We start from the raw sequence: 19,655 nt of genomic DNA on the forward strand, positions 1-19,655 counted from the left end.
GATCAACACAATGTTTCCACAAGTATGGTTCATCCTAAATTTAATACTTATCTAAAGCCTTGAGTCTAATCATTTGAGCATACGATAAAGTATCTGAAAATTGCGTAGAAACAAGATAGTTCACAATATCTGCATACCAGGGCTCACTTACCTCAAATCGAAAGAGTTGCTCATTCGGAAAAACTTTGTTGAATTGCTAAAGGCTCGGCATCTCTCACTAAACGGCTCAAGTGGTCTGCCACAATGTTGTCACTTCCCTTTTTTTCCTTGATCTCGAGATCAAACTCTTGGAGTAAGAGAATCTAACGAATCAATCTCGGTTTGACATCATTCTTCGTCATTAAGTACTTCAAAGATGCATGGTCAGTGTAAACAATAACTTTGGATTGAAGAAAGTAAGAACGAAACTTATGTAAAGCAAAGATCACGGCAAGAATTTCTTTCTCAGTTATAGTGTGGTTCTGTTGAGCATCATTGAGCGTTCGAGAGCCATAGTAAATGGCATAAGGCTGCTTGTCCTTCCTCTGCCCTAGCACGGCTCCAACGGCATAGTCGGATGCATGACACATGAGCTCAAACAGCAAAGACCAATCTGCCAATGCCATGATCGGTGCCGACGTCAAGAGTTTCTTCAAAGACTCTAATGTGTGCTCGCAATCATCATCAAAGTGAAAGGGAACGTCCTTTTGAAGCAATGAACTGAATGGTCTCGCAATCTTGGAAAAATCATTGATGAACCTACGATAGAAACCTGCATGTCCAAGAAACGATCGAACATACCTCACAATTGTGGGGAGGGGTAAGTGACGCACAAGATCTATTTTAGACTCATTAACCTCAATTCCTTTAGATGAAAGAATATGGCCTAAGACAATGCCTTGCGTAACCATGAAATGACATTTTTCCTAATTCAAAACCAAGTTAGTTTCTTCACAACGTCTAAGCACAAGTTCCACATTCTCTAAACATGCATCAAAATGCTCACCATAAACAGAAAAGTCATCCATGAAAACTTCAATTTTTGAACCAATATACTCCAAGAAAATGTGATATATACAACGTTGAAACGTACCTGGAGTGTTACATAAACCAAAAGGCATGCGCGATAAGCAAAGGTACCAAAAGGTCATGGAAACGTCGTCTTTTCTTGATCCTCCTCCGCAACACTAATCTAATTGTATCCACTATATCCATCAAGGAAACAATAGAAAGAATGATCACCTAACCTCTCAAGTATTTGATTAATGAATGGCAATGGCATGTGATCCTTCCTTGTTGTGGCGTTGAGCTTCCTATAGTCGATACACACACGTTTACCAGTCACCGTTGACACGACCCGCCCCAAAAAGTACCCTACTTTCGAGGCAGATAGTGCGGGGACCACTATCAAAAGAGATTTACCAAAATTTCGGCATAGTCTCCCTTGAAAGTAGCCAACCCTACCTGGAGCCATGTGCTCCCCATAATTTCACATTATCCTCAAACACAAATCACAAATATATCAACAATAAAATTTCTCAACCTATAACATTCATAAGGATGTCCATTACGCTATGAGACGTTAGAACACAATACCTCGATCGATTCCTGGAGCTTTCCGCTCCTCTTACCACAACCTCCCAACCCACGTTACGACCACCAAAGTCATTATTTAACGTAATATATAATTCCCCAAATAATTACTAAAATTCCGGAACTATCTAATCAATTTAGGGGATTTCTCAATCTTGAATAATCATTCGGCAAATATAAAAAATAGACTAGCCCCGCTAGTCAAACTAATAATATCTGATCCTTCTAGAGACCTGACTAGCCCAGCTAGTCGACATAAATCATAATATCGTACCATAGGCCCGCGGCCAAAATATATATATACCTATCAAATCTCAAGTTTTCAATACCATCACGTCACGTTCACGAAGAGGGTATTGAATCATCCTATCCTAGCCGGCTATATATCCTCGCCTGTCAGGCGGCATCGCCCTCCGGTCAAAAAAATGATATCAGGTAACCTCGCCCCTCGGGCGGCATCGCCCTCCCGGCGGAAAAGTGATATCACGTAACCTCGCCCCTCGGGCGGCATCGCCCTCAGGCGGAAAAGTACTATCAAGTAACCTCGCCCTCCAGGCGGAATAGTGATATCACATAACCTCGCCCCCCGGGCGGCATCGCCCTTAGGCGGAAAAGTACTATCAAGTAACCCCGCCCTCCAGGCAGAATAGTGATATCACATAACCTCGCCCCCCGGACAGCATCACCCTCCAGGCGGAAAAGTAGAACAGTATGCTAACAGTCACAAAAATAAATATCATTCATATCCGTTGATCATGCCCCCTTTTTGATCTTGCTAAGGAGAGGATACCGGATAGAATGGAATATGATTCCGTTGATCATACCTCCTTTATAGGATTAAAGGAGAGGATACCGGAATAAGATAGAAAATCATTCTTATCCGTTGATCGTACCCCCTTAAACTAGTTAAAGGAGAGGATACCGGATAAGAATAATTAGAACGAGTAGGGTTCCCAACCGTACGTATAAATCTCAATATAATTATACAAATCCCGAGAACCCCGTTCCCGAATAAAAATCCCCAATCTCCGATCAAATCAAATCAAGCGTTATAAATATATATATCTCATATATATATATATATTCAAGACAACTAAATAACATCACAATTAATCCAGAAAAACCATTAAACTCATATAACGCCAAATTACCTTAATAATTATTCATGCATGCAATATAATTCCAAATAGAAGTCCCCTCAGAGTCAGAACCTAGCATTAAAATTGGATGCTTGCAAACGTAAACCGATATCTAATCTAACATAATTGTGGCTGCACTCAAACCTTGTTTGGGCTGCCTACGTACCCTCTATGAGGGATCAAGCCATTCGTAGTTCAACTATTTATCATAACGACCCGACCTCACCAGTAAACCGATTCGTATCACCACAACTGTATCCTGGTGTCGACACATGCAACCATAATCATGCAAATCCCATAATCATTCTAATTCGTCTATCACACACATCCACACATCTGACATACACAACATTATCATAATCATCATCTACCAAAGACACAACAATCACATTAATCTTTTATACGATAATTAAGTTTACTAACAACATTCTACAACCAAATACGTCGATTAAATGTGTATGAGTTCGTTACATAAAGGGGTACCCTACTGCCCCAAAAAGGTCACCACGCGCCGCCGCACGCGCCACCCCTCTGCGACCTCACCAAAATGACTCGACTCCAACATCAAAGTTGTAGATCACGAGAAACCATACCTTTTTCACGACAGCGTCGAAGCCCAGATCGGCCGGGAAGTGGCCGGAAAACACAGAGGAAGGTCGGAACAGTGCACCGAATACCCACTTCGCGATCCAGCTCGATTTGTCGCCCAACTCCACTCGATTCGTGCCCAGAATGGAAAACCAAGTCGAATGAAGGTAACCCCGAGCTCCGGAGTCGCCGGAAAACGGCCGCACGGAGACGTTTACTTTGGCTGGATCATTCGAGCGTTGCTGCGCCATGCACGGCGGTCGGCAGGCGTCGGGGCTGGTACCAAGCGACGGAGGACGGCGAGACGGTTCGAACAGGACCGGTGGCGCCCCGATCGGTGGCCGGACGGCGGAGAACGGCGCCGGAGAAAATTCGGTCGAAAATCGGTGAACAGTGGCACGAAATCCCGAAATTCGAATTATCCCCCTTTTTCTAATTTTTACCCCTTATTTATACTAAATTCTAAAAATGCCCTAAATACATCTTGATTCGTAAATTCTTCATACTAACTCCAATTTAGGCGTGTCGCGTGTCCACGAAATCGTATCGACGAGCTCTACGACTTTCGTGAAGCAAGTTTTCTCGGAAAACTTACGCAACAAAAAGTCAACTTTGAGAGTCGTCACACGTAGTACAACTCTCGTTCCGAGAAAAAGATTAAACTATTATTGCCACGAATCGTAAAAGCTTCGGGACGTAACAACCGTTCTATGAGGCACTAACTCGTTATGTTTGTTCTTCACCACCGTGATTCCAGACTTCTTTGGCACAACTTGAATGGGAGAGATCCACCTACTATCCGAAATAGGATAGATGACGCCACAATCATGCAACTTCGTGATCTCGTCCTTTACAACTTTCATCATTGGTGGGTGAAGACGTCTCTGACCTTCCTTGGTTGGTTTGGCACCATCTTCAAGCAAAATTCGGTGCACAGACATGGTAGGGCTGATTCCCTTGATGTCGGTTAGGGTCCATCCTATGGTCGTCTTATGTCTTTTCAAAACCTCAATCAACCTCTCCTCTTTCTCCTTGTCGAGTGCAGAGGAAATGATCACTGGCAATGTATCCTCATCTCCCAAAAACGCATACTTCAAGTGGTTCGGAAGAACCTTAAGATCAAGCTTTGGGGTTTGCACCACTGAAGAAAGATTCTTGTTAGTGGTTAAGAGAATTGGACTAGGAGAGACATAGCTTACCTCACGTGACAAAACCTCAAGAGAGGCCACGTTCTATAGTACAAAAGATGGCACAGCATAATTGGCTTCCCACTCAAAAACGTTGGAGCCATCACTTGCAAATCCGGCCCTGTGGACAATGGTCCTCGTCATGTGCCAAGGTATCTAGATAGTTATCTACAAGGGAGTTGAGAATGTCAACTGAAAAACAATCACTTAATTCTGAAAGGGGATACCTCATGGCTTCAAAGATGTTGAAGCTAATCACTTCACCGTCGAACTCAAAGGTGAGTGATCCACTAAACACATCAATTTTTGTTCTTGCAGTCCTCATAAAGGGACTCCCCAATAGAATAGGGACATCCTTATTATCTGCTTCAGTTGGCTCCATGTCAAGGACATAGAAGTCCGCAGGGAATATCAAGCTCGAAACCTGCACAAGAACATCTTCAACATAGCCCAAAGGGACTTTGTTGGAACAATCAGCTAATCAGATAACCACACTATTTTTTTTTCAAATCTCCTAGACCTAAGTTAGCATAAATGTAGTAAGGCATTACATTGATCGATGCTTCTAAGTCTAGCATTATCTTATAAAAGTTGTGTTACCGATTGTACAAGGGATAGAAAAACTCCTTGGATCCTTGAGCTTAGGTGGTAGCTTCCTTTGTAGCACGGCTGAGACCGTCTCACTCATTGTGACCACTTCCTTTTCTCGAGTCATTCTCTTATTGGTGCACAACTCCTTCAGAAACTTAGCGTACTTCGGAATTTATTGAATGCATTCAATGAGAAGCATGTTCACTTCTACCCTCTTAAAGATGTCGAGCATGGCTTGATCAGAGTCATCATTCTTCTTCTTTGTGAATCTATTGGGGAAGGGGACACGAGGAAGAGAATTAGTTGAAACCAAACCACTAGAGTTATTATCCTTACCAGTGTCATGCACGGCATGATTACTTTGGGGTAGAGGCACAGCATCATTGGCCTTAGAGGAGGCAAGGTCCATCTCTAAGTCATTTGCATTGAAACTCTCGGCCTCTTTATCTTTAGAAGCATGGTCTTCTTGGTTGGCTGAAATGGAGCATCCAGGATCGTTTCAGTTCCTGTCATCATGGCGTTTACATTGGGATTTGGCTCATTTTGGCTTGGCAACTTACCTCCTTCATGGATCTTGCCCATGAAATCGATCACTTGTCTCATCTGCTTCTTAAGCTCGATTATGTCTTTAGAATGAGCTTGTTGACTTGTAACTAAAGCTTGAGTAGCAGAGTTTAAATTATGTTGCCCTTGAGTAAGGGACTTCAAAAGTTCATCATAGTTAGGTGCAGATGTATTATTTGAACCATGAACATTAGAGTTAAAGGGCATAGAACCTTGAGGTACATGAGGCCTCACAAACACACCTGAAGGATGAGGTCTTTGACCTTGAGCATTGGACGGTTGAGTATTGTTGTTCCAACGAAAGATGGGATGCTCTCTAAGTCCAGGATTGTATGTGTTCGAATAAGGATCATACCTAGGCATTTGTTGCCCCATGAAGTTCAACTCCTCTTCAGTCATTGCACCATTTGGACAATTCTCAGTTGTGTGATCTTTGAAAGAACAAATGCCATGCGCTTGAGTGTTGATGCTCGAACCATTGAATGCCTTGACAAGAACGTCAAGCTTTCTTTCTAAAGTAGTCATTTGATTCCTTGTATGAACTTCATACACCCCACGGCTCTTGCTTCCTCTCTTCTCCTTGAAACTAAATTTTCGATTGTTGTCGGGCAAGTCATCAATCAAGGTATAAGCTTCTTGACCAGTCTTGCTCATGAATGTGCAGCCACATGCTGTATCCACCATACTCTTGTTAGAGGTGTCGAGTCCTTCATAGAAGAATTGCACCAAGTCATCCAACGAAATACCATGGTGAGGGCACTTCCTTTGTAGTTCATGAAATTCCTCCCATGTCTCATAGAGCGAATCACCATCCATTTGAGTGAAGTTCTGAATCTCCCTCCTTAGTCTTTTCGTGATTTGAGTAGGGAAGAATTGCTCAAGAACCTCCTAGTCATTTCGTCCCATGTGGTGATGATCCCCGCAAGCAGAGAGTACAACCAACTCTTAGTATCGTCCTTAAGAGTAAATGGAAACAAAAGCAACCTCAAGCTTTTTGAGACAGATGATGAATCAATTGGAGCTTGCAAATGTCCAAGAACTCCATAAGGTGAACATTACGGTCTTCCCTTAAGGAACAAGAGTACTTCGGCAGCTGCCCAAGCAATTGAAATGGAATGGAGAAGTTGACTTCATTAGATGGAGTGAAAGCAATGCATGAGGTGATTCTGGGGTGGTGGGGATGAAAGGATTCTTGAGTGCCATTGGAGCACCTGCAAGAATTAGAGTACAGTCCGCAATTGTGTCTGTCTCCTAGTCAAAGATGAAGGGAAAGAAAAGATCCTCCGCTTCTTCTGATCTAGGTGAAGAGTTTAAGATTGAGATGCTTAGAGAAGTTTCGAAATCTAAGAGTCCACTCGAGGTAGAATCTTGTAAGTCTTTAAGTTCTTGAATTTGATCTTTGAGCTCTTGTGTTTTCTTAGATATAGCGGACATGCATAGTTCCTGTAGAACAAAAGTTAGAAAGTTAGCATTGAAGAATACCAAATGAAGACAACAAACGTGCCCTTCCTTAGGTCATATACACGGCACATTTAGGGAAGAGGCACGGCCTATGTTGTCATGTTTACAAAGAATTGTTTCTTTACGTTTACAAAGTTCATATAATTCATAAGTTCATTTTACCATTCGAACGATTGAATGATCGATTGATTCTAAGTTGTAAACCGAGGAGGACGTGTGGCCTAAGTATGGATGCCTCGACACAAGTCTAAATCATTGTTTCAGAAGGCCGGATAGCTAATATAGAGATAGTGAATATGATAGGACTCATTTGTTGAACTACGAAGGGAAATCCCCCTATCGACTCCATCACCAAGATGCATGTCAGTCAATAGTTCTCTGAGATCCAATTTTGGTCCCATGCACCAAGGTAATGAAAGAGCGTGCCCCTTACTCAGCTGGAAACAAAGTTGGGTGTTAGACAAATCTCCAAGTGTTAATAAAAACTGCCATAACCTCATGCAACAACTTTGGAAGAAAACATGACGGGTTGAGGCTAATATTAACAAAATGGACTTTACATATTCCGTTCGATTTACAACCTACAACAATCATTCATTCAACCATTAAAAAATCCTAAAAAATAATTACTATATGTTAGAACAAAACAAGAAAAGCATATACAAATTTACAATATGAACAGTTAATTTGAAATTAAAAGATAAGGATCCATCTTTATGGAACCCCGGCAATGGTGCCATTTGATTGGTTCGATTACTCGACATCAATAGTAACCATGTAGGCATCATTAGAAGTATAAAGCAAGAGGTTACTGTTTACAAACCAGGGATCCATCCAGGGTAAAGAATCACAAACATTTAACAATGAATTCATAAGAGATATAAAGATTTGATATAGGATCGGATCAAGAACAGAAAAATAAATCCTAAACTAATATATACATGTAATCAACCAACTAACACATAAGCAATCACCAAACAAATAACATAAGAACAAAGGAAACAAAATCTACTCTCGTTTTAAGTTCATGCCGTAAGGTTCATTATACATCCTTGAATCGGTTATGCAGTTAAGTTCCTCATACTTTAACACATTCGAACTCAGCACCAACCTCATTTCAAATCTAACATACTAACCCATCATGCAACCCCAGTCACATAAAGAAATTAAAATATTTAAAGGCACAAGTCTAACTGAACCTAGGCGAAAATCGGTGAAGGTGACAAAGAACAAACAATTAATCAACTTCCAAGTATCGAAATCGTTTATAACTTTGGATAATTAAACATTCAACGTCAACTTTTGGGTATCAATCACACACACATAAGTAAGAACACACCAAAAATTCTTTAAGTAAATAAACAGAAACTCACGGCGTAAAACCTAAAATCATTGAATAAAAATCGATAACCTTAATTCACCATGTTATTCGAAAGTTACAAATATCTCATAGACAAGAATCAAAATAACTTTAACAAAAATAGAAACACAACATCACACAACGAATCCAAACCGAAAACATAATTGAAGAAGTAACGAGTTACACTTTGGAAATCTCCTTAGCAGTATCAAAACAAGGTAGCTCGGCTTCAACTTGAATGGCAATCCTAGGCGTAGCGCTTTGGATCGAATGTAATGAAATGAAGATTGTGTTTAAGGCTTAGAGGATGATGAGTAGTGTTTAAGGCAGAGCTTTGGCTAGTCTTGTGAGAAAAGTTGATGATTTTTTTCTGTGGTAATGAGGTGCTATATATAGAGGAAAACCCATAGGGAGGCCAGCCACAAAGTCCACAAAGTTGAAACCATATTGGTTTAGGTTTCCTAGATTTTCTCAATTCAGCAGAGCTGACCTTTGTGCCTTGTTGTCGCCATAACTCTCGCTAGAAAATAGCTATTGCGGTGATTCCAATTGCATTAGAAAATAGACTTCCGTAGCTTTTCATCCATATATCATATGTTGTCTGAATCATCGTGAGCTGTCCAAGGGAGTCCATAAAGATGGATGACGTGCACTGGCAGAATTCTGATTCTTATAAGGATTGGACATTATTTGCATATAATGCTGATTTGTTTTGCACGAGATTCCTCATTTGAATTAGAAAGGCAGCTCTCTCTCTCTCTCTCGTATCTCATTGGCTACAACCTTCTTTGATTTTCCTTCATTCATTTGTTGCCGCCTTCTTTAATTTTCTCACCTCTTCTTATTTATTTGCTGCATGACTTCTTTGATTTTCTTACCTATTCTCATTCATTTGTTGTAGCCTTTTTTTACTTTCTTTGGTGCAATAATTTATGGCAATTCAGATATAGATTGTGCCTCTATATATAGAAAAAAGAAGGCCCCAACTTTCCCTCACAGCCTTTGGATCAAAAGAAAATCAATGGCTGAGATAATTCTACCGAGTCCACTGGACCTCCGAGTAATGATTTGGTCATATATCCATGTAGGAATAAGATATTGATTCAATTCCAAATCCTGCATAAAATAGACTTGTAGCGCTTTCCATCCATATAAGCAACGTCTTCGAATTCGATCTGAGCTGTCCAGGGGAGCCCGTCAAAGTTGGACTACGAATGTTGACAGCTTTCTGATTCTCGTATGGATTGGGCTTCTAAGTACATATCTTATTCTCCTTGATAATTCTGATTTATATGCACGAAAATATCTTCATATACACCTTGAAAATCCATCTCCAACTTGGTTTTGAAATGCAACTGCCAATAGGAAACCATCAATGTCGCACGGCTTCTCCTTATCCTACTAGGAAATTGATTTTCAGTCTCTCCTCTTTCCTTGCGCAACTAGGATTGCTTTCCTTCTCCAACATGAATTTGTCTTTTCTATTAAGAATAAGTACGTTAGAAACAAAGAAATAGGAAATGATGAATCATACTCGAACAATGAATCATATCTCAACAAGGATTCTCAACACTGAGCACGATTTCATCATCAATTCACTCATAATCGATATAAGCTCTACCTAGACACTTGTTCATACAAAAGAAATTAAAACATACTAAATATAAGGTAACAGAGAGTAAGAATGGGGCATAAACATATTAAGAACGTCACACTTTGTGCCCCTATCATAGTTGCTTCATAATGTGATAGTTTTATTCTAAAGCTAAGAAAATATGTATGTATAATATTTTATTATTTAGCGGGATTTTACCGGCCGGGCCTTGCGGACTTTTGGCGGGCCGGGCCGGGTTTCACACCTCTAATCTAAGCATGGCCCTCTACTCACGGAAGCGGGCTTTGGTGCGCTTTCTCGTGTGCCGGGCCGGGTAAAAGCTCATCAGACTTGCGGGCTTCTGCGGCCTTTTCGGATCCACGGGCTAAATGATGAGACCTAACTAGTTCTTCATAATCTTTTGAGACTACTAGTTCATCCCCTCTATTATAGTGTCCCACCACATCGCTATTAGCTAGTTCATCCCCTATCTTCTAGCTTTATATGATCTCAACAGAACACCAGTTCATCCCCTCTCTACTAGTGTCCGGACAATAACAACTATTACGAACTGCCGGTACATCCCCTCTCTTCTGATTCTAGCAAATGGACTAGCCCTGCTAGTCAAAATAACATCTCAATGTATGGCATCACAAACATCATATCATAAGAATTTGGAAGTCTGATTTCTACATATATATATATTTTGCCTATGCCTCATGGATTCTAATGGAATGACCGAGTTGATAGGGTTTGTCTATACCTCGTTGATTCTATTTGAATGATCGAGTTGATAGGACTTAATGGAAAACAAGCAAATAACCAACATATCGCTCCAGTCAACTAATATCACAACCCTACCACAAGTACGCAACTATAACCCTAAAATCGACACACGTTTTCAACATCATATCCATCATCAATCAATACAATCACAAAGAAACCAACATTTAGTGAACATAATCCTCACGACAATAACACAATACTGCTACCAAATAATGATTGAGAATAACAAACTCATACGAAAACCAAAATCGACAAATTATATATTGTTGGACTCGTATCGACATAAACTACTTAGTGGAACAACCCATCGCTCTAGAAACTGCCACATGCATTGCCCTACGCGCCGCCACAGTGGTTGCGCGTGGGCCCCACGCACCACCACCTCCGAATCAAATCGACTCTAACATGAAAGTTATAAATCACATCAAAATGAACAAGTTTCATACTTGCAGCGAGAGCCAATTCGGCCGAGAGGTCGCTAAAAAATAGTCTAGACACCGACGATGGGGTGAATTATGGATCCTAAATTTATAGGTCGATTCAACCTTCAAAGAGCTCAAAATCGAGTCCAGAGGGAAGGATTTGGTGGGAAAGGAGTAGTCCCGAGCTTGGGGGTCACCGAAGCGAGGGGAGTGGTTGTAGGCGTTGCAGCGCCATGTGTGATCGTTGTTGGCGTGTGTGTCATAGTCCAATTGAAAGGGAATGAAGAGGCGCATCGAATGGGACCGGTGGCGGCCGAATTGGTGGTTGGACGACGGAGATCGACGCTGGAGAAGAAAAACTGGATTTTCCTGTGAACCGTGCCCAACTCGAAAATTCCTAATTGTTCTCTCTTTTTCTCTCTTTAAACCCCATATTTATACTATTTTCCAAAAATGCACAAATACCTTTTTTGATTCATAACTTTCACATATGATCTCTAATTGAGCATGCGGCGTGTGTACGAACTCATATCGACGAGCTCAACAACTTTCGTGAAGGAAGTTTTCCCAAAAAACTTACGCATCGAAAAGTTAACTTTAAAGTCGCTACACTTAATACGACTCCCAATAAAAGGTACAAGCAAAATCGTGAGGAAGAGTAAAAATTTTGGGGCGTATCAAAAAAATCTGAGAATAGGAGAGAGATAGAGAGTGCTGATTAAGAAAGGAGGACAGTAAAGTATTTTTAAGTGCAAACATTGAATGATTGAATGGGCACAAAAATTTGGAAAAGGCAAGTTTAGGGTGTTTTTGTTCAAATTGTCATTTCCCCTTGAAATTTCCCCTTAACTTATGATAACTAAATGGAACAACCAAATACTAAAAGGAAACAGTCGGACAACTCTGTTAGCTTATGTCAATACAAGCCTGATACAATGTAATATCCGTACATTTCTGTTAGTTTTAAATTTCACATAACCACTCAAATTGTTGTCTAGGAATATTGTTGATGTATGTAGCTTTGGTCATACCTACTTTGCATGTACCCATACGTTAACTTCAGACCATGCTTTACTTGCTTAATGAACAGATTGGCGGAATTTGTCCTGTTAAAACAAACAAAACATCACAATTATGCCCTCCAAAACAACATGACTACAAAGGACAATAACATTTGATAAAATTGCAAAGCATTATCAATATAGTACATTTTTGGAATTACATTTAGGATTGTTCATGCAATGAAGTACCTTCTCCCATATACTTCTGTTATTGCCGATGTCTCTTTGATTGTAACGGAATTAGCGACAACAAGCTCATCCTATGAGAGATCAATGGGAGCAATAAATGTACATAAATATATGAGATTACATAGACAATTACACATGTCAAATTTCTATTACACAAATAGAAGTTAAAAAAAGGTCGTTCTTGGATCTTATATGTTACCAAATATAACTAGCTCTATATTCTCAAAATATATACGTATATATTCTCAAAAAAATATATATATATATAGGGTCCGATTCAAGACACACATTGTTATACACAATTTTTTTACACTTCTTTTAAATCCTTTGATAAAGTTAAATTCAATGGTCTTGATTAACTTTTCTTAAGATGTGAAAAGGATGTGGAATTAACTTTCATCAAGATGTGAATATGATGTGGAATTAATTTTAATTTATAAAAAACTAACTTTTACAAAAACATAACTAAAATAAAATTTTAATGACAAGAACATGAGTTGTGTTCTTGAGAAAAAGGAAAAAGAAAAACATGTGCGGTTGGCGAAGATTTGGATTTGGGTGGAATTTAAAAGTTAAAAGTTTTATGAGAGAATTGAAGATGAGGGAAATGCTGAACTGATTAATTAAAGGACTGAGGCTTGAATTTGATGGTTGAAAAATTTCAGTTAGGGTTAATATATCTAGGCCAGGGGTTCATATGTGATGTTGGACTGCTGGTGTTGATCCCAGAATATATTCTTGTTTGGCGTAATTTTGATTGTGTGATGATAGTATAATTATAAGAAGAGGTAATCTCCTTGGGACCAGTATTCCACCATCATTTGAATAAGCTTACAATAGCATGTTCTCTTGAGAATCTCGTAATTGATATCTACTTAGGGAGTAGCTTTTCTCCTTTCTGCTCAAAGAAGATGATAAAGTTCTGAGTTCTTTTTGAAGTTTTTGTTCTGACTTTTTGTTTGTTTTGAAAACGATTTCTGATTTTTATTTTTTTTACATTTGATTTTGACATAAATTTGAATTTTGAACCAAATGAATATCCATGCCATTTTCCACATCATGAGGAAAGTTAATCAAGACTGTTGAATTTAACTAAATCCAAAGGCTATAAAGAAGTGTAAAAAATTGTGTATAATAATGTAACCCTTGAACCTGACCCATATATATATACATAGAGCTAGTTTTAAACTAGCTCTATGTATCAGGAAAAATAGTAATACGAATAGTGAGGAGTGCTTAAACCCTGAACCTATACTACAAAAAAAGTTAAATACAAGGAAAATACGAGATAAAATTCTGAGTTTACACATATGTGGCTCTCTGAGGCTTAGAGATTCTGTTGGAAACGAACTGTGCAGATTTTTTTATTATATGAGAATTTAGTTTAAAGATTGTGACCAAAAGGAATAGCTATTCTCCCTCTCCATCTCGTAAGGTGGGTAATTGTCTTTTGAGATTTTGTATCTAAATGATAGGAATGAGAGTGGTTCATACTAAATCTCTCATATTGACAATGAACAACTCAAAAGGGAAGAGCTGTAAAGGAAAGATGTTTAAAGATTGTGACCAAAAGGAATAGCTATTCTCCCTCTCCATCTCGTAAGGTGGGTAATTGTCTTTTGAGATTTTGTATCTAAATGATAGGAATGAGAGTGGTTCATACTAAATCTCTCATATTGACAATGAACAACTCAAAAGGGAAGAGCTGTAAAGGAAAGATAGAAAATCCAGAATGGAGTTTAGGGTTTAGGGTAGATAATCTTTCAGTTTGCTTTTGGTTCTCTATTCTTGCCTTCTGGGTCCTATGGATGGAACGAAACAGAAAGGCCTAATGTTTCTTCAGTTCTGTTATGTGGGAAAGCAGTGGCTCTAGGTATCTTGGGTTTCATGTTGTAGTTCTAATCTTCTGTGGATCCCTTGTCCATTCTCTTTTAAACAAAAAGGATAAAACTTTATCAACTGTATGATCAATAGAAGGAAATGAATTATAACATGTGGACGCGTTAGCTGGAAAACGGTAATGACCTAGATTTGACAAGAAAAAAAACATTTATTCAAAAGAGGGGGGGGAGTCATTGATGCATTCTAAGAGAATAAAAATAGCAGAACTAACTAGGCCATTCCATCATGAATTAAGGGCTCAGAAAAGTTAACCCTCTCCAAAAGATGTTCAGCTTCCTCTCCACTTACATCATTGGAGACCAAATGCCATACATTTGTTGCCTTATTTGTAGGTGGAATTAACCTAGCACAGGGATTTCTTGCTATCAGAACTGATCAAGGAAGGAAGATATAGGTTATTTTATTGGTGATTTACATCATGGTTCTCCAAGAGCGCGCACAAAAAATAATGAAAAAAAAATTCAGCAAGGTGTATTGACTCGACAGAAAGGTAACGCCTTCATGAAATTTGCATTCCAGAAGCTCCATCATTAAAATATGTTTCCTTTGTTTCTTTTAAAAGACTTGGATGCTTAATTTTTTTTTTTTTTGCTTAAATTTATGTTGGCAAAAATGTTTTGGGTGTCTTTTCACAGACCAGTTGAATGTTGAACAAAACAAAAGTCTGCAAAGGCCAACCTCCTACCCTCTGCAGCATGTCAGATTTTTATCATGTATGTTCACGATACTGTTTAAGTTTGTACACCTATGCAAATGAAGTAAAATGTGTCCTGCGTACAACCCACCCCTCCCTCCCTAAATAGAATAAAGCAATTACCAATATAAAAGTATAAATCATCAACACAGAGATCAAAAGTAATGAGCACGGCTTACGACAAAGTATCTGCGAACTTGAATATTTGAAGCCGTTCGAAACATGCATCTCCCCATCTTGTTCTTTGAGATGAAATAAGTTGTTCAGCTTCTGAACCTGTAGCTGCCAAAACGAACTGAAAAAAGCTACCATTAGCATAGATTCAAAGAAGCTTGTAGGTACAAGCTAAATAATACCAAATAAAACTAAAGCAGTTGAACATACCAACGGAAAGAGTATAGCCATACACCCGTAGCTCACAAGAGGTGAGAAAAAGAAAAGCGGTAGAACACATGGGCTTCCTGCAGAATTATTGAAGATGATATGAATACCTCAAAACATGTAACACTGAAGTTAGGTGATATGAGAAGTACTTGAATCATATCACATGAGTACTCCATTTCCATCTATCTCGTCCTTTAAAATACTACAAAAATAGACCACAGAATACAGCTTAACCACATTCTGATTTCTAAATAACTAAGGCAATTTGACTAAGGAGGCTGGCATTTACTAATTAAGAGTGGATGATCAGAGGTCAAGAGGAAAGGCAGAAGAAAAATCCTAAGAAAAGCCAGACCAGCATCATCTCCAAGTGGTATTGGCTACATGCTGGATGGAAATACTACTGAAATAAACATAGTCAAAAACATTTTACATCAATAAGACTTCAACAGGAAAATCAATGAAATACAGAAAGGTAGTTACCAAAACCAGCAAAAAATGCCCAGTTAGATTCAAAGAGGTTTAGCCTTTTGTCCAGGCTGATTCCAGAGAAATTCCATTTGTACCTAAAAGTTCAAAGGAATACTTAGAGCACATGCATATAGGAAGTTAGCAATTGGAACGCATTAATTATGAAAGTTAAACGTTCCACATACTCAAAACAGTAGTAGGCATACATCCAAGAAAAAAGCAGAAAATTTAATGCCTTGCCCACATATGGTATAAATCCTGTCACATATACCTGCACCAGCCATCAACAAGTCGTTATTCAAAACTGAGATGAGCAATGTACTGTTGTCCAAAAAAAAAAGGACCATGTTTATTCAAATGCAAGCACGTAATATTGCTTTAAAGATAAATATCACCTCCAAGAAGAAACAGCTCAAAAGAAGCACTGAATAAACCTGCTCTCCTATTCCAATCAAGACCCTGCAGATTGAACAGAGGAATATACAGTTCACATGAAACATAACTTTCCATTCAGGAAGAATTTATTTGCCACAAAATGAGACTTATGGAACATCAACCCCGAACTAAGTTTATTACCATCCTAGGTCAGTTGGTTGTGCAAGGCCAGGGTAATTTTTTATGGTTGATGCATCACTCTGTCGTACGGGATCCAATTCGTTAATCACAGGATTCCCCATTGCAGAAAACCCATACTTGGCAATATCATTGTACCTTCAGTGAAAACAATCGTACGTCTTGATGTATAAATAAAGATAAATTGTGACAGTTGAACATGGATAGATAAAGTTGCAGCAGACTAACAAATCAATACATATGCTACAATGCAAATATGAAAACCTAGTATATTACAGTATAATAAGCTACATACATACAAGCATTATAGCATTATGTAACAGCTAATTGGGTAAATGAACATCCAGAATATGAAAATTCTGGAGCATAGTTCTTAGAGGATTTCGTTTGAAGTGTTCTGTTTTAAGGCCAAGTTAATATCTCTGGAACAATGCAGAACAACTACATAATATAGTGTTTAAGAAAATGGGAAGAAAGTAGCTAGGTAAAGTACCAGATGTTGCTCAGGATAATGCTGAATACATATAATGGATATAACCAAGTTACCTACAAATGAAAAGAAACGAGAAACTTTTCAATAAATTCCAGGGAAATAATAAAAGTATCCATATTATCTTAAAATCTGGCCAAGGGCAGCAGACAAAAAAAAATATCACAGCATTATTGCTTTGCATCTTTAGGGGAAAAAAATTAAACAGAAAGTTTAATAGTCTTTAATAAATTTGTAAAAAACAACATTCAAAAAAAGTTATAGGTCAATCACACTAGCTTTCAGAGGTAATGTTTACCAAGCATGAAACTGATTTAATCACAGCTGAATATTTTCACATCGCACCAGAAGCAAAAAAAAAAAATTGAAAGTTACATTATCCCAAATCTATGTCATCCAGTATATGTTGGTTATTTCAATATTCCGATAGCGCCAACTTGCCATTAATTCTCTGTGAAAGATATCAACTATATCCGACATCAACAATAATCTCTGTCATTTATTTAATGAGTTCATAAGAGCAATAGTCATACATGATCGTTGGAAGGAAGTGGAGAGAACTAAACTACCTAAGAAAAAAGAACAGAAACAAGTTGAACAAGATGCGACTGACTGCAGAATTTGAACAAGATGAAAAGTGAATACTTACATAAAAGAGGTGTATGAGTCCATGACGTAAGTAGGAATAAAATTTCAAAATGCCAGTAAATGAGCAGACGCCTCGAGGTGTAAATTGCGGACATATGTCGGGCAATATCCAGTATAGAGCTGGGATGAGGAACGAGTAAAGGACAATGATACTGTACAGAAACCATTAGTGACATATAAATACGAAAAAGTCTGAAAAAAAAACATCTATGTAATGGTATACAAAAGACTTGACAGAGCTGAAAGTAAGTAAAGGAAATCTTCAGTTCTCATTTTGCCTTGGGAACTCTAATGGTGTCTAGAAGCCTCTACTGGAATTCTAAAAACCTAAAGACAATCAAAAAATTACCTTCCTAAGAATATGAAACCGTTCAATAGAAAACACTGTCCTGTGCGTATCAGAAGCTTTCTGGACCTGTGAATAAAAAATTCAGATGGATGATCAATCACTAATCCAAAACATGAATCAATCAAGCAAGCAAGCACACCTGCGGCAGAGAATGAGCACACGGTGAAGGCAACAGGCTTGTCTGAATCCCTCCACCCAAAGCACCGCTGCTGCCTTCAAATTTGCACTCAGACCACCGCCGCCGCCACCACCACCACCTTCCATTCTCCGTCGACGAATCTAATTTCTATTCTATCTATTTTCTCCTATTATTATTTACAGAGTCAGTCTACGAGAACAAGTTGAGCAGAAGATAAATCATTTTTTCTTTCCCGTAATATAAATAATAAATAAATCCTTTCAAAAAATGACTTCTTTTAAAATAAGTCAATTTTGACAGGTGAAATTAGAAAATAGTTAATAAATATTGTAAAATTAGAAAAAACAATCAGTTTTTTAAAACCTTTAAACTGTTGCCCACCAATTTAGCAATATTTACACGAGTGCTATTCTCAAAAAAAAAAATTATCCCAGAATCCCAAATCGGTTGTTCTGCAGCACCACCAACAGCGCCAAGAGCCCGCCTTCCCGACTAGTGAAACCTGAGCCACCGAAGCCGACCTCGAGCGAAGCAGGGAGGTCCTTCACCGATCACTATTGTTTCCTTATTGAGCCCGAATCTGAGATCGACGACCTTGAAGCTTCGTTCAAGCTATTCTTCATCAAAATCTCTGCGGTGAGATCCACGTTGCTGCCCCCAAATTCAAGGACGTCCTTGTTGTTCTACAACTCCTATGTTCCGCCTGTTAGATCGTCGTTGGGAGGACGTCATCAAACTTGCCGTTCTTAAACTCCGTCAAGCACCAATCAGATATGCGCCCAGTAGATTCTAGCTCAATCATGGTCACGGGTATAGGAACTGAGGAGAGTCGGCGTTGAGGAGAGCTTGGGACCATGGCCGTTGATGCAGGGTTGCCGATAGTAGATTGGAGGTGATGGTGAAGTTGTGGGTGCTCGAAGTACTTTTCTAGTTGTCCCATTGCAAATTCTACAGTTTTTTTTTCAAAAAGAGAATATGCCACCGTGCAAGAGCTCTTGTATTTCTGATTGGGTATTGTGTCATCTATCTACCTATCACATTAGCCGTCACACTATCTGTCACACTATACATCATAGAACAAAATTAGTGTGACATGTAGTGTGATAGGTAGTGTGGTTGGGGGTGTGACAACGCATTAATGTTGATATTTGGATCATATAAGTTGATTTGAGAAGTTCAAGATCACATAAAAATAAATAAAAGTTCATTATTTCTAGTCATTCTTCTTCTTCTTCTTCTTGTCATAACATAGTCACATAAAACAGTGTGACAGCGGGTGTGACAAGTAGTATGATAGTTAGTGTGATAGGTAGTGTGACAACGGGTGTGACAGGTAGTGTGACAGCGAGTGTGACATGTAGTGTGACAGTAGGTATGACAACGGGTGTGACAGGTAGTGTGACAGCGGGTGTGACAGTAGATGTGACAGCGGGTGTGGGAGGTAGTGTGACAGCGGGTGTGACAGCGGGTGTGGGAGGTAGTGTGACAGTG

General features: G+C 38.9%; 1 protein-coding gene, 1 non-coding gene and 1 pseudogene across 4 annotated transcripts; 1 reads left to right on the forward strand and 2 right to left on the reverse strand.

Annotated features, from left to right (window-relative positions):
• Positions 1-302: 302 nt before the first annotated feature.
• Positions 303-19,655, reverse strand: part of LOC126795674 (uncharacterized) — a 157,843-nt pseudogene continuing 138,490 nt past the window's right edge.
• LOC126796557 (small nucleolar RNA R71) lies at positions 6,384-6,490 on the forward strand. Its single transcript, XR_007672398.1, has one exon. It is a non-coding gene; the product is annotated as a small nucleolar RNA R71 (small nucleolar RNA).
• On the reverse strand, positions 12,041-18,338 carry LOC126793972 (protein EI24 homolog). Of its 3 annotated transcripts, none has more exons than XM_050520609.1 (12): positions 18,165-18,338; positions 18,026-18,091; positions 17,678-17,828; positions 17,032-17,084; positions 16,542-16,676; positions 16,361-16,424; positions 16,172-16,236; positions 15,978-16,060; positions 15,495-15,571; positions 15,290-15,405; positions 12,515-12,585; positions 12,041-12,370 (listed from the first exon to the last, which is right to left on the reverse strand). In XM_050520609.1, the coding sequence occupies exons 1-11, from the start codon at positions 18,287-18,289 to the stop codon at positions 12,534-12,536; spliced, it is 987 nt and encodes a 328-aa protein (XP_050376566.1). In that variant the 5' UTR covers positions 18,290-18,338; the 3' UTR covers positions 12,041-12,370; positions 12,515-12,533. The 3 variants fall into 3 exon arrangements, with proteins under 3 accessions (XP_050376566.1, XP_050376565.1, XP_050376563.1); XM_050520608.1 differs by having other exon boundaries at positions 12,487-12,585; positions 16,151-16,236; XM_050520606.1 differs by having other exon boundaries at positions 12,043-12,370; positions 16,151-16,236.

This window comes from Argentina anserina, chromosome 5, assembly GCF_933775445.1.
Source record: "Argentina anserina chromosome 5, drPotAnse1.1, whole genome shotgun sequence".
In the NCBI taxonomy this organism is placed as follows: domain Eukaryota; kingdom Viridiplantae; phylum Streptophyta; class Magnoliopsida; order Rosales; family Rosaceae; genus Argentina; species Argentina anserina.

Coding starts and splice junctions, on each gene's coding strand:
- LOC126793972 (XM_050520608.1), bottom strand. CDS start 18,289: ATGGAAGGTGGTGGTGGTGGCGGCGGCGGTGGTCTGAGTGCAAATTTG. Junction 18,092..18,164: donor GTGCTCATTCTCTGCCGCAG/GTGTGCTTGCTT, acceptor TTTTATTCACAG/GTCCAGAAAGCTTCTGATAC. Junction 16,425..16,541: donor CAACCAACTGACCTAGGATG/GTAATAAACTTA, acceptor TTCAATCTGCAG/GGTCTTGATTGGAATAGGAG.